The sequence below is a fragment of the Candoia aspera genome, chromosome 6 (genome assembly GCF_035149785.1).
Source record: "Candoia aspera isolate rCanAsp1 chromosome 6, rCanAsp1.hap2, whole genome shotgun sequence".
NCBI classification, from domain to species: domain Eukaryota; kingdom Metazoa; phylum Chordata; class Lepidosauria; order Squamata; family Boidae; genus Candoia; species Candoia aspera.
In genome coordinates this window covers 24,898,253-24,913,224 of record NC_086158.1, presented here as the reverse complement: position 1 = coordinate 24,913,224, position 14,972 = coordinate 24,898,253, and the positions used below count along the sequence as shown (strand labels likewise).

Genomic DNA, 14,972 nt, shown 5'->3' with positions numbered 1-14,972 from the left:
CTGCTTTCCTCTCTCAAGTTGTACAAATCAACTTGGGAGATACCAAGGCGAGCATTTTAGGGGATCCCGAGTGCTTTCGGCGGCTGCTTCACGTTCGCTTTTTCACTTTTACATCCCGCCTGCCCACCCCCGTTTCCCATCCCCTCCTTGTCGAATCTATTTGCCAGTCCCCAGTTCCAGAACCTTGTTTGCACAGACACGCACACACAGACCCAGACACCAAAAGGGGAACGCCGTGCGGAAGACCTTGGGTGCGCGCAAGCGCGCGCCCGCCCGCCCGCGTAATATGTATATCATGTAATTTTATTTTATTTCCCTCCCTTCCTTCCTTTGCATTCTTGCAGTAGTACGCCCAGTTGCTTCCTGGTTAGAGCTTGCTGGATGGGGGAGGGGCAGCGCAGGCAGCAGCGGAAACTCGGCGCTTCAGATAAGAGCGTGCCCTGCACAGCCATCGGCGACAGTCTTTTTGCACTGCAGCTGCCGGAGGTTTTAGGGCGACGAGAATGCCGCTGTGACAAGGCGAGTGGCGCGTCCCATCTTTTTCCCCCCCTTTTCTCTCCCTTCCCCCACCTTTTTTTCCAGTGGTTGTTTTGGTTCTATTTATTTATGCTTTTTTAAAAAAAAGGTTTGGGGGGTCATCCTTTCCCGAATACCCCAAAATGCCTTGGTCGACCCGTCCAAGATCTGATGGTTGCCTCTGAAAAATGTTGAGAGGTAAGACGTCGTTCCTTGTTGTCGAGCAAGACTGGCGGGGAAGGCGGGGGGGGGGGAGAGAGAGAGAGAGAGAGAGCAAGGCTCAACGTTTCGATTGGACTGCGCTTTAGATTGGATCCGCATATTCCGGCTCGCGTTCCACGACCCGGGCTGGGGAAGAAGGAAGCGAGTTTTGAGGGCCGCTGCCGGTGGGGAGTGGAGGTCCCCGCCACAGTTTAAGGATTTCGTCTCGCGCCCCGTCGCCCAGCTTAAAAAATGAAAGGCAGAAGGTCGCAGTTGCAATTCTGCTTTCAGCCGCCGCTTCCTCTTGCCGCGGCTACGCGGTGTGTGTGTATGTGAGAGAGAGCGAGCGAGAGCGTGTGCTGCTTTGCGGGGTCGTGCAGTTTTTGCAATCTGCACACACACGACACACACACTCGCGCCCAAAAGCTGAGGCACAGGCTAAGCAGGTGTACGAAAAAGCCCCCTTTCCCCGCTGACCTTTGTTTCAGGCTTAAATTACTCCTGAACTTGGCGTGCTGAGTGCCCCTTATTTTAGACCAACGCAGCTCCACTTGGCTGGCGGGGTAGGACGCTTGACTTTGACAGGCCTCTCGTATCGTAGCGCTCCATATTGCAGCCACCCCTCCAAGTCTCAGCCTTACTCCCCTGGCAAAAATTAGAAGCACGATTCCTCCCTATTTTTCTCCTTGTTGGAGGAAAATATTTATTTATTAAAGTGTGCTGTAAAGCGGGAACCAAATTATTTTTTTCTTTTTTGAAAGGCTGACACATTGCCTACCGCATTTAGATTAACATGTGACATGTTTAGTTGTACTTCCTTATATGGAGAGCACTATAATTTGGCATACTGAGGGATTTGCCCAGGTTCAGAGGTCTGGGGAGTCCTAAAAATAAATAAATATACATATATACATATATACATATACATATACATATACATATACATATATATTTCTCCAAAAGAAATTCTAAGAACTTGTGTTGTGATTGGCTAGGGTGAAGATAATTGTGTGGCTTTGCACTGCATGTGTGAAAACATGATGATTTCTGTGTCTTTGAGGGAATGTTAAATGTGGTGCAGTGTATGGTGTTGTCTCCAAAGTAGATAACTGGCACAATTAAGGTTAAAAAAGCCAGCCCACTTGCTGTTTACCCAGAGCTTCTGAATTCTCAAGTGAGCTGTTACAAGCATTTGGTTTTAGTTAACATGAACAAAACTCAAGAGGGAAAAAAGTTAGAGAGGAGTTTCTCTCTGTCTCTCTCTCTCAATGCATCTGTTTAGCTACAGTATTCCATTTGGATTGTATACAGACATATAAGCCATCTGCTCGAAAGGATAATTTGCAAGTGTTTGTGGCTATGTATAGAAACTTATAGAGACTTATACAGTCACTTTATATGTGCAAATGTCCTTAATTATAGGGATGCATGTGTGTATAATATATATTGAATGGTTATACTTTTAAAAAAGGTAGCTAGACTGGCAGGAGGTATGCTTCCAGATATGCATCTGTGCCAGCCAGATGGGCAAAGAGCTGGCAGAATTTTCAAAATCTATGGAACCCTTTGAGACACAGGACAAGTCGTGTGACTAAGACTTGGAATATGTACTAAAGAAAACAAGACAAAAGTGAACATAATTGGTTAATGGATGCCATGTAAAAGATCAAATTTGGGATTGTACAGGTGTCAAAGGATGGATTGTTTATGGAATTTTCAATGGCCTGGAAAGGAGACTCTGCGGTCATGTTGCAAAATGTGCCGTTGACCACTATGACTAAAGAGGATTAGAAAAAGCTCTTCAGGGAGACTCAGCAAAGGTAGACAGAGGCAGCAGTGTCCAAAATGGGAAGTATGCTTGCTACTGCTCTGTAGGATATTTTAAAAATAATGGAAAGTCATTTGCAAGTCTGATTTTGAAGCAGTGCTAAGCAGCAATACCATGGCAATCTATTTGAAATGGGTTCTTTTTGTAGAGATGTGTAAGATTTGGTAAACAGTATTTATTTTTGTTATAGAATTGATGGCATTCTTGCACTTTTATAATAAATGATTTGTTAGACCTGGTCAATATCCAGTAGACATAAGGGTGAAAGACAAAATATTTCAAATTTAGATAGCAAAAAGGTGGGGCATCTGTCAGTGATTAGGAGCCTTAAAACTGATCAAAAGTGACAGAGCAAAAATCTGTGGAGAGGGGAGGAAGAAATGATGAATGATAGGTAGATTAATTATCTGCAGAAAATAAAGTAGTTAATTATCATGTAGAATATAAACTGATTACTTTGTTGCATCAATCAGATATTAAGTGTTTCCAGTGAAATATCAGATGAAAAACCTAGTTCTTTTTGAAACAAAGCTAATAGGGTTTGGCCTAGTCTAGACATCACACTCTGTGATTGCTAAATCATTGTTCAGTAGCTAAGAGTGGGTCTGCCTTCTTTTCCTTTGCCCCTTCTTTCCCCTGAGCTTGTATGTTTTCTTTTCTTTCCTGGCTGTTGGCTCCAATTATGATTTATATACTGTCATACTATAATGACATCTGCTTGGAATAATTATATTTACTAACCATTATTTATTGATAAACCAGAATTTGAAACTGGGTTTCAGATTTAGAGCAAGAGAAAGAAGAACCTTTTTGTAGTAACTAGTGTACATTGGTGTAAGCTTTGCAGAAAACCATCCTTATTGCTTAGTCCAAAGGGGGGGGGGATCTGCACGGCAGGAGGAGAGGAGCTGTATCTGTACCAACTGAGGTTGAGTATTTGTTACATTGTAACATCTGATCCTGGACATTGCTTCTTGGTATACATTGCCAAGAAAAAATAATGAAAAGTTCACAGAATTACGTGTATGTATGTGAATTTGGAGTGCTCTGTGTTTCTGTTCAGGGATGCAGATCAGATTGTATTTTGCCCTTGCAAAAGTCACATGATATAGGATATGCAGGGATATTTTCCTAGGATCCAAAGCTAATTTGTAGCACAAAAGAGGTCTGAACTAGTATATCCTATGTATCTCTGATCTGTGCACCATCCTGACTTTTCCAGTTGAGTATATTGAGTTGTACACATTAGCCTTGGAAGTCTTTTTAGAACTATAAAACATCTCAACTACTTAGAAGAAAATTGATAGGAAGATGGGGGTTGGGAAAGCAAACCACCATCATTACCTTGAATAAGTCTATTTAAGCATTCACAGCTAACCAGCTCCTTCTTGAATTGTTAAAGCTGTAAGTATGAAGCCATAAAGTGCTTTTATGCAAAACTGTTTTTCTGAGTTTGAGAAGATCTTGAAGATCTGTATCCTGAAAAGGTTGTTTGAAAAGGAGTTCAGAAAGTTGTTATGTAATCTTAAACAGGCCATTTTGCTGGTATTTACTTTTCACACAGCAGATCATTATGTGGTAGGACCATCCTCTTTGGATTAATGTGTTAGAACTAAAAATGATTTATCCTTGGCCACCTGGTTTGTTTCATCAATATAGTTTCCTATGGCTTATAACTGGAGAGGTAACAGGATCCCCAAATTCAGATTAATATATTTGGCTTACCTATTAGTGTTGAAATTGCTGTACATGTTGGAAAAGTATTTCTTGACTTTTATTTATGATCAGGATTCAAAATTCCACTTTCAGAAATTCCAAAGCATGCTTCACATCTATTATGACTTTGGGGTATTTGTTTTTATTTAAACATGCCTTATAATAAACCAATTTTGAAAAATCCCAGTTTCCCACTATTTGCTGTCTAATGGAGGTGTATGCATTTCTTGTATGTGTGCTACTGCTGTTTGAAAAATACATATCCATAACCACTTGGGCTTACAAAGCTAATTATGTGAGGATTGGGATCCTGGCCTTTATGATTTGGAGATGCCTGCAGGGGTTGGATTGGAAGACTTCTGAGATCCCTTCCAACCCTATGATTCTAGTTCTAATTTAACTGAATTTTAACTGGTTCACACATAATTTAAAAACATGAGCCATGATTTATGAGCATACTAAGGCTGGGTCCATAGATAATACTTAGGCAAAATAAAGCTCTCAATTGGAAATGGTAGTGTGTGTGAACTTAGAGCTTATTTCAGTTGAAATCCTATTTCCCTGCAGACTTTACATCTGTAATACCTATTACTATGTAAACCATGCTAAAAATGTGTATATGAAAAGATGGAAAAGAATTTAAAAAAAAGGTCAGTATTTTTAACATAGAAGTGCCATATACATTTTCAGAGTGTTAAACAGGCCTTCAAAGTATATAGTTGGATCTGATTTTTTTTAAAAAAGTCACATTGTACAATTTAGCTTTGTGACTTATTTATTTGTAGCATTTATAGCTGCTAAGCAACCAAAAAAAAAGAGGGGCCAAAGGAAAATACTCTTTTTTTTTTAACTACAAAGCAAACATCATATTTTCAGTGTATCTTATGTGTGGCTGTTGAGTTCTTTATGAGCTGAGTCCTTGAAGTGTTTTTCCTTCCATAGGAATGTTGAAATAAATGTGAATGTAAGAGTACTTAAAGGGGATTTTCGTTATTTGTAGCTGAACAAAATAGCATTGGATTCACATATCATACTAAGCCACAATTTATTTAACCATGGTTTATTGAATAGACCACAGTCATCTGAGTCTTCACAATACTAAGTCATAAATTTAGTGGTTCTCACACACTCTTAAGCCAAATGTAAATGAACTACATTAAGGTTTGTGTGATATGTGAACTCTGTTCTTCAGTGAGAAAGAATTGATTTGCAGCATGCTGTTGATTGAGCATATAGCAAGATGAGTAGAGCTACATTTGACTTGGCCCAATCTACAGAAAATTTATTTAATAACATTTGGAAGAATATAAATTGGATAGCATGTGAGAAGCTATCCTTCATTGATAGTGGTGGGTAAAATGAAACACAGAGCTGTTTAGTGTCCCCTTATCTCTGGAACTGCTTAGTGCTTCTCCAGTTCTTCAAGATGAGTTGGGAGCATATTAAAACTCCTTTAAGAATATGGTAAATATTACGTGATTAGTATATGTGCTTTAAAGTTCTTCACTGTTCACAAAAGTGCAAATGATCACGTACCCATAAGTTTTAGGATTCAGTGGATATCCTCTGAAGCGGCATTAATCAATAACAGCCTGACTGAACAGCTACTATTTTGGGTTGCTGAGAAAAGTCTGATTATGGATTGAAATTTGAGATTCCCAGAAGAGATGGACTATTGTACAGAAAACACTTCAAGGAGTTTAAAAAAAGCAAGCTGCACCACTTCCTTCTTGGGACTGAGAATTAGCAGGCATTCCATAGGCTGTAAATACAAACATACCTTTGGCCCTCTGTTTTATGTACAACCTTCAGTTGCAAATTTTAACGGATAAGTAATGGGACAGTGCAGGAGGTGGGGAAGCCCAGTAATTTGTGGGATGGGCCTTAACACGTCCTGATGTTCACAGCTCTGTGTTAGTGCCAGTTAGATGTGCTATTTAGTTGTCAATTACCGTCATCCTGAAAATAAGGAAAAACACACACCAGAATAGTAACATATATAAGCTTTAAAATATTTGCCATTATAAGCATTTATTATTGCCAGAAATGCAATAATACGCATTATTTCTATGCATTTTTTACTAAAAAATAAGATATTATGACTATTATTTCTTTATAAAATAAATGTATAGCATTTTAAAGATGAGCAGTCATTTTACAGGATGAGCTTTTGTACTCTGGTCTGTTTTCTAGAGAACTACCAACTACTGGAGATTGCCTGTTAAAACTTTGTCATATTTTTAGAAAGAATCTACAATTGGTAACTATTTAAGCTGCTGCAGCCACAAACCGCAATTCTGTCCCTCCTTTTCCTTGCTTTGTCCTTTAACTGATATGCAGGAACTGGCTTCTGCCTTCCACTTTACTTAAATTAAAACAATTACTTTCTTAAAGAGTGAAAAGTGTGGCAAAATAAATGCTGCTTCCTTGCAGGAACCCTAATGATTTGGAATCTGACTGCCCTTGAAATGCTCAAGAAGTTGTTGGAGTCTGTTCCATTAAGGCCTGGAACAATATTCCTCATTTATATCGCTGCATGTGGAATTGCAGAACCCATGCAAATATATCTTAATGTCACATGCTGATCTGGCACAACATTATACAATAAGGAGAAAATTAGGGCCTGTGTGATCATTATGTGCTGAGAAGAACTCCGAGTCTTACATGAGTATTGGGTGTGAGCACTTCTTTCTCACGAAGAAAAAGTAACAGACATTCAGAGCTGCAGTGCATTTTAAAAAAAATGTAGGATTCTGGCCATCGAATCAAAGTAGCATATTCTTTTGGGGAGTGCATTTAGTGGCCATATAAATTATTGTATTCAAATAAATATGGTACAGTGTTCAATTGCTTGAATCTATTTAGACATTTTCCCTTCCAAGTCTTCAGTTTACGAAGCTGCTTTTCTTTAGGTAACCATAATTAAGATTAACCAGTGTTGGATACATTCTAAACTGCAGTTTATCTAACATGGAAGCAGATGTTCCAGAGGTCCAGAGGAGGTTGAACATATTTTAGTATTGCAACCATTGTCCAAATAAGACTTTTTCTTAATGTGCAAATGGCACACAGTTTTCTTTACCTGGTATTTTTCTTGTCTTGTTAGTGTGTATGTTGCTGCTTGTTCTGTGTGTTCATTGCAGAGGTTATGGTGAATGCTCCCAAATGGAATTTTACTGTTCACATATGTATGCTGGCAATCCCAGTCAAAATTTGTGAATGTCTGACAACTTGGAGATACCGATAGCTGCTGGCATGTATCTAGATATGAATGTCAGTGAGAAGGTAATTTCTTTTTCAAGCATTCAGTTATACTGAATTCATTTAATGCAATTGGGACCATCAACATTTACTTTAACTCTCACCAAATTTTGAATTCTCACCATAAAGTATCATGCATACCAACTTAATAATATATGACAAATATAAATTGCTTCTTGTCAGGTTCAAGACCTTTACTTGAAAAATGAGGTCAACTAGAGACCAGTTTCAAGGGTAGGAAAAAGGCTATAATAACTAAGTTTTTATGGATATCTCTCCAATTTTTCAATTTTATCTTACCACGCTCAGAGGGATTTGCAGGAATATCTACAGGCTTTGTGTGACTGGGTTGGGTTGACATCCAGATTCGAAGGGTAGTATGTGCTAAGTATGCACTTTCTGATTTGCATTTTGCCCTTCAAATCTGGGTTGGTGCATAATCCTATTGTATCCTATGTGAACTTTCCTGAAATTATTCTAAACAACTCTGGATATCGCATATGGTTTGTGGATTGGATTTCCATCTATAAAGGTTCTATCGCCTAAGTTTGTATTTTGGTGCATTTTCTTAATATTTTGATTTTTCTTTACATCTCTGATATGTTCTCATACGTTTGGACTAACAGCATGTACATTTATTTATATTTATCTTACAGTTTTCATAGCCAACCCAAATAAAAAGACTGGGCAGATTAAAGTAAAGGTAAAGGTTTCCCTTGACGTAAAGTCCAGTCGAATCCGACTCTAGGGGGCGGTGCTCATCTCCGTTTCTAAGCCTTGGAGCCGGCGTTGTCATAGACACTTCCGGGTCATGTGGCCAGCATGATGACTCGGAACGCTGTTACCTTCCCGCCGAAGCGGTACCTATTGATCTACTCACATTTGCATGTTTTCGAACTAGGTGAGCAGGAGCTGGGATTAACAACGGGAGCTCACCCCGCCGCGTGGTTTTGAACCGCCAACCTTCCGATCGACAGCTCAGCGGTTTAACCCGCAGCGCCACCGCGGCAGATTACAGCACATTAAATTTTATGTGAACAGCAACAATAATAAATCAGTTCTTTCCCAGGATGGACAGTAACATTTAACATTTAACTAGTTCAAGGCTTGGTGAAATAAAACTGCAGTGATCTTCTATATGCTGTGAAGGTGTGGGCCTTATAAATCTTTTAAGTGTAGGGAGCTGCCACAGAGCTGGGAGCTGCCACAGAGAAGGCCTGCCATCTCATCCATCTCATCCATGTCCCCCCGCTACAGGTAGTCCTTGCTTAATGACCATTCATTTAGTGACTGTTCGAAGTTACAACGGCACTGAAAAAAGTGACTTATGACCGGTCCTCACACTTACAACTGTTGCAATGTCCCCGCAGTCACATGATCGCAATATGGGTGCTTGGCAACTGTCGTACATTTACAACGGTTGCAGGGTCCTATGGTCATGTGATCACCATTTGTGACCCTCCCAGATGGCATGGGGAAGCTAGCAGGACGTCACAAGTTACGGTCATGTGATGCCTTGCTTAATGGCCACAACTGGGACTGCTAGAACTGCTGTTGGTAAGTGGTCTGGTCATGTGATGTTTCATTTAAGAACTGCTTCTCTTAGTGATAGAATTGCTGGTTCCAGTTAGGGTTGTTAAGAGAGGACTACCTGTATAGATAGTCTCTTAACATTAGGTGAAGCTGGTGAAGGCCTTTCCCTCCCGGTACAGGCTCCACCTGCTTTTAAAAAGTAGACAGTTATGAATCCAGGAGAACTACCAAGTTATGCATCAACTCATTCAGTGGGAACTTCAAGAATAACTATTGGGATTAATGTTCCTGGATATTTACTCAGTCTTAGAGGAATTCAATTTGACCTTATTTTGCCCCACTCATAGCCAGACTGCCTTCAGGCACCACCCCAGAATTTCCATGGCCTGAGGATGGCACTGTACACCTGACTGTCATCAATATACAGTGGTGCTTAAAGGTTTGCGAACCTTTTCCTTTTGGATTTTCAATATTTCTGCATAAATATGACCTAAAATGAATGCAGAGTATGTTCTAAACATGAGCTGTTCTCCACACAAGTCCTAAAACTAGATAAAGAGAACCCAAATAAGCAAATGAATTAAAAAAAATTACACTTGTTCATTTATTTATTGAGGAACTATATCTCTTCTGCATTAGAAAGATGCTCTTTTATTATTGAAACACATTTTCTGATCTGTGTGTAATATTTTGTTTTTAGAATTTCAGACTTCATGTGCCAGAAGATAAATATACTTAAAGTCTTGTTTGTTTAGCTTACTGAGGATAACAAAGTAATAAGTCACATGACAAGCATAGATCTGACTAAGTAATATCAACATTTGGACTGTACTCCCATAATTTCTTCCTGAAAGATAAATAAAATATTATAAACATATCCTGAGTGCCCTCAGCAATCCTGTGTTGAGCTGACCTTAAAAAGGTTTGATAAGGATGTCATCATACTTGAACATACTCTGCATTCATTTTTGCTAGAAAAAATAGAGAAAATTATGTATGCATGTATATAAATCAAGTGCCTCAATCTTCAGTATATTTCTACAAAGAATTAGTCTTGATTTATTTCAGTGGAAAGTACTGTGAAATTTCAGTGACATTGACATAACTGAGAAATTACTGTGAGACACTGAATACTGTTTTAAATGTACATACAGATGTATGTTAATTTTTGTGTTTAATATCAAAGGATATAACCAAATTAAATTCTGAAGTCTTCAGATAAATCCTGTTGTTCCTCATTATTCATTAATACTTAGATGATAACATTTTTTTATTCATAGGAGCTGTGATTTTTTTGATAGAAAAGCAGGATAGAAATAGTTAAAATAAATAAAAAATAAATACTTCAATATAAGCTACACCTAGCAGAAATTGTTGTTTATGTGGTTCATATTATATGTCATATACTGTAAGCTACAGGGAAATCATAATTTCATCAAAGTGATTATTTTCTTCATTTGTCACTATGAGTATGGACTTAAAAAGGCAAGAAGTCAACGTTGCTGGTCCTGCTCTTAATGGTGTAGTTTTTCTGCCTTCAACTATAATGCAGTTATTATGATAACTGTAAAGATGCACAGAAACTTCCAAGTTTCCTGTTTGTTAAGTGTTGTAGAATGCATGATAACCATTATACACAAACATTATCACTATTCCAAGACATTGATACTATATTAATCACTGGAAAAGTCATGCGGAAGCAGCTTCAGATGTGTGGTGTCACTGTATCTTTCAGTATGTGAACTCATTTCATGCAAGTTATATATGAAAGTGCTATAATATCCTGAATTCTGATAGAAAAATATGTTGAGAGTTTTCTAGTTACAAAGGTGTCTTGAACTGTGGTATCAAATTTTAACTTTTAATTTGGGAAGTACTGATACTTTTAGAAGATGAATATCACTTTCAACCATACGTTAGATTGGAAGTATAGCATTTGCATACACATGAAACTCACAGTATCCAGGACAGGCAGAGAGAGCTTTGGCCATTTGTATCATCATCCCAAAATTCAGTGCTATGAAACTGAACAGCTAGGTTGTAGTCTCCAGGAGTGTTTCATACCATCAGTAAATCGTGCCCTCACAAACAAAAAATGAAATAAAAAATGAAAAAGGCAAAAGAATATTTAAAAACAAATAAAATATTTATGAAATTTATACACTGCCTAAATCCCCTTAGACTCTAGATACTTCACAATATAATAATAATCATACAATAATATGTGAGAGCCAATTTGGTGTAGTGGTTAAGGCACAGGGCTAGAAACCAAATACTGTGAGTTTTAGCCCCGCCTTAGGCACAAAGCTGGCTGGGTGACCTTGGGCCAGTCACTGTCCTAACAGCCAGGAACCACTCTGAGACAAGGAATAGGTCTCTAGTGTTTTATTACTGCTACATAGACAGGAAATCCTAACAAACTGAAGAAGCATGGGAAAAACCCAAACAGATAAACCCCAAAGTTAAGGCGGGTCTGATCTGTGTCTCTTTGAATGGCTGCTTAACTTCTCAGTACTACTCATGCATTTTCCCCCCTGGATAGAGGCCCCCTCCTGCTCACCATCAGTACTCATGACATCACCCTCCCCTCCAGATTCACATTCCATTTCAGCCCCCTCCCTTCCAGAGGTCCCATAAGAGTCCATCTCCCCCTCTAAGCTCCCATGGGAACTGGGCAACGATGGAAATTCTTCAAAGGAAAACTCCAAGGACGAATCAGTGCTGCTCTCCAGGTCTGATAACGCTTCTGGCCCAGGTGGCTGCTGCTGGAAAATAGCTAGATAATTAGAAGATTCTTCCCCCCTCCGCCTTGGGAAATGCAAGCCTGAGGTGGAGGGCTGTGGCTCCCTCTCCTCCTGTCGCTCTGGCCTCAGAGCCTCAGGCGGGGGTGGAGGTTGCGAGCTTACAAACTCTCTGCTTGGGATTCCTCTGCTTGCTCAGTCAAGTGAGAAATCTCTGGTAGAGTGCGAGGCTTGGGTTTGTGAGGGAAAAGCTGATGGAATCGTTGAACCAGCGCTGGTGCATGCACATCTCTGGCATTTTCCCACGTGCGCTCTTCCTCAGGGTACCCTTTCCAGTGTATTAAATATTGGATGCCCCTTCTCCTCCTCCTAGAGTCCAGAATTTCCTTGACTTAATATTCCTCCTCCCCCTCCACAATTACTGGAGGTGGGGGGTCAGTTGTGATCGTAAGGTACTTGGGGGAGGGTCTTTGGCTAGCAAGGCTCTGTGAAAGACTGGATGGATTTTCATGGATGCTGGCAGCTTTAAGTGATAAGCCACTGGATTTATCTGCTGTACCACAGTGAAAGGGCCCACAAACTTAGAGTCCAACTTCTTGGAGGGCCTGGTAGAGGTCAAAAACTTGGTAGAGAGCCATACTTTGTCTCCTACCGAAATCGCTGGCCCCTCTTGTCTGTGAGCATCTGCAGCTCTCTTGTAAGCACTCTTTGCCCTGTTCAGCTGTTCCTTTAACAACTCCTATGCGGCTTGTTGCTCTTTAAGAAAATCAGCCGTGGCTCGAACAGTTCCCTGCTGGGAGGAGTTGGGCAACACCCGAGGGTTAACCCCGTAGAGTGCTTGGAAAGGAGACATCTTGGTAGAGGATTGCACAGAGTTGTTATAAGTAAATTCTGCCAGGGAACAGGGCTGGCCAATTGTCTTGCTGATAAGTGGTGTAACACCTGAGATACCGCTGTAACCATTGGTTAATTTTCTCAGCTTGCCTGTCACTAGCCGGATGATGTGACGATGATAGGTGGATCTGGACCCCTAATGACTGGAAAAGGGCCTTCCAGAACCTGGAAGTGAACTGAGGGCCTCTGTCACTCACCAAGTGATTTATCATGCCTCTATACCTAAAAACATGGTCCATAAACAACTGCGCTGTGGCTTGCGCAGATGGGAGGCCCTTGCAAGGAATAAAATGCGCCATTTTTGTGAAAAGGTCCACCACCACTATTATGGAAGTCAGCCCCTGGACCAGGGTTAAATCAGTGATGAAATCCATGGAGATTGTATCCCAAGGCCTACTGGGGGTGTGTAGGGGTTGCAAGAGTCCTGTGGGCTTCCCTGGGAGAGGTTTGGCTCGTCTACAGGTATGACAAGAAGCAATGTAACCCTTTATGTCTGCAGTCATCTTAGGCCACCAGTAGTCTCTCAGAGCTCTATGGAGAGTCTTGAAAACACTTCCATGACCTGCCGTTTGTTGGTCATGGCAAAGTCTCAGTACTTCTTCCCTCAATGAGGGGGGAATGTATAATCGCCCGCTGTGCCAGAGGATTCCTGCCTCCACATTGAAGGGGGAGGCTGTCCTGACTCCCAGGAAACACTCTGAGACAGGGAACTGTTCTCTAATGTTTATTTGCTAATACATAACAGTAATCCTAACAAACTGAACAAGCGTGGGAAAAACCCAGCCATATAAACCCCGCAGGTTAAGGCGGTCCCAATCTGTGCCTCTTGGAATGGCTCACCAATTCCTCAGTGCTATGCATGCGCTTAACAGTCTGGAAGGGAGCCCTCTGCTCGCCATCCTTACTCATGACAGAGGCAGTGTCTTGCGGGCCCCTCTGGAGGTCATTCATCCTGGGCCTGGCATGCGCGTCCTGTTGCTGCTGAGCTCGGACTCTTGTAAATAGGTCCTCTGCTTGTCTGCCTGCTGCTAAAACCTCTGTCTGGTTCCCCCTCATAGACTGCTGAAAGTTGTGAGGTTGTAATATAGTAGCCTGTACCTCCTGGTGAGTAGCGGGGGTTGCTTGAATGGATTGAGACGGGGCATCTGCCAAACAGTTCTGCGCCCCGGGAACATAGGGAATCACAAAATTGAAACGGGAGAAAAACTGGCTCCATCTGATTTGGCGTGGGGTGAGGGATCTGGTGTTTCGTAGAAGCTGTAAATTCTTGTGATCAGTGCAAACCTTCTAGCCAGTGCCTCCACTCTTGAAATGCTGCTTTAAGTGCTAGCAACTCCTTGTTAAAAACATCATAGTTTCTCCCTGCTGGTGAGAGCATGCAGGAGAAAAATGCACAAGGGAGCAATGTATTCTCTGTTTTGTTTGTATATTGCAATAAAACCGCACCAATAGCAATATCTGAAGCATCTGAATGCAGTATGAATTGCTTCGTGGGATCAAGGTGCTTTAAAAGCGGCTGGGATGCAAAGAACTGCTTAAATTCTTGGAAGGCTGCTTGCTCCCTCTCCCCCCAAATGAATTTGGATTCTTTCTTCAAAAGCTGTGTGAGGGGTTTAGTCCTGTCACTAAATTTATTTATGAATCTCCTGTAAAAATTGCAGAATCCTAGAAATTTTTGTACCTCTTTCATATTTCAGGGGGGGTTGCCAAGAGAGAATTGCCTGGACCTTAGAAGGATCCATGGATATGTCTTCTGTTGATATTTTATAGCTGAGGACATGTAATTCAGTTAAATCGAAGGTACACTTCTCTAGCTTGGCAAACAGCTTGTTCTCTCTCAGTCTTTGTAAGACATTACGTACATGGGTTACATGAGTTGTAGCATCCTCAGAGAATATTAATACGTCATCTAGATAAATGACCAGATACTTATCTAGTAAATCCGAGAAAATTTGATTCATAAATTGGGAAAATATGGCTCCTGCATTAGACAAGCCAAAGGGCAAAACAAGGTACTCAAATTTACCAATCCTGGTATTGAAGGCAGTCAAATATTCATGCCCCTCTTTCATCTGGATCAGATTGTACACATTCCTGAGGTCCAACCTAGTAAAAATGCGTGCTTTCTGTAAGCGATCCAGCAGATCAGATATTAGTGGGAGTGGGTAATTTTCTTTGACCGTGAGTTTATTGAGGGAACTGAAATCATGCACCACTCTCATGGGTGCCTCCTGGTTTGCTGGTGCCAACTGGTCAGGCTTCTTTGGTACAAAGAAGGTAGG

At 40.7% G+C, this 14,972-nt stretch overlaps 1 protein-coding gene across 16 annotated transcripts in view; it reads left to right on the top strand.

Annotated features, from left to right (window-relative positions):
• Window positions 1-339: 339 nt before the first annotated feature.
• Window positions 340-14,972, top strand: part of MBNL1 (muscleblind like splicing regulator 1) — a 197,894-nt gene continuing 183,261 nt past the window's right edge. For 5 of the 16 annotated variants that reach the window (XM_063306557.1, XM_063306541.1, XM_063306553.1 and 2 more), the window contains exon 1: window positions 412-714. Coding sequence is in view for 1 of the 16 variants with exons in the window: in XM_063306544.1 (XP_063162614.1) it covers window positions 382-519 (138 nt within the window). In the remaining 15 variants the exon portion in view is untranslated. Of the gene's footprint in view, window positions 715-14,972 lie in introns of all 16 variants that reach the window. The other 11 variants (XM_063306554.1, XM_063306549.1, XM_063306547.1 and 8 more) reach the window with 5 other exon arrangements.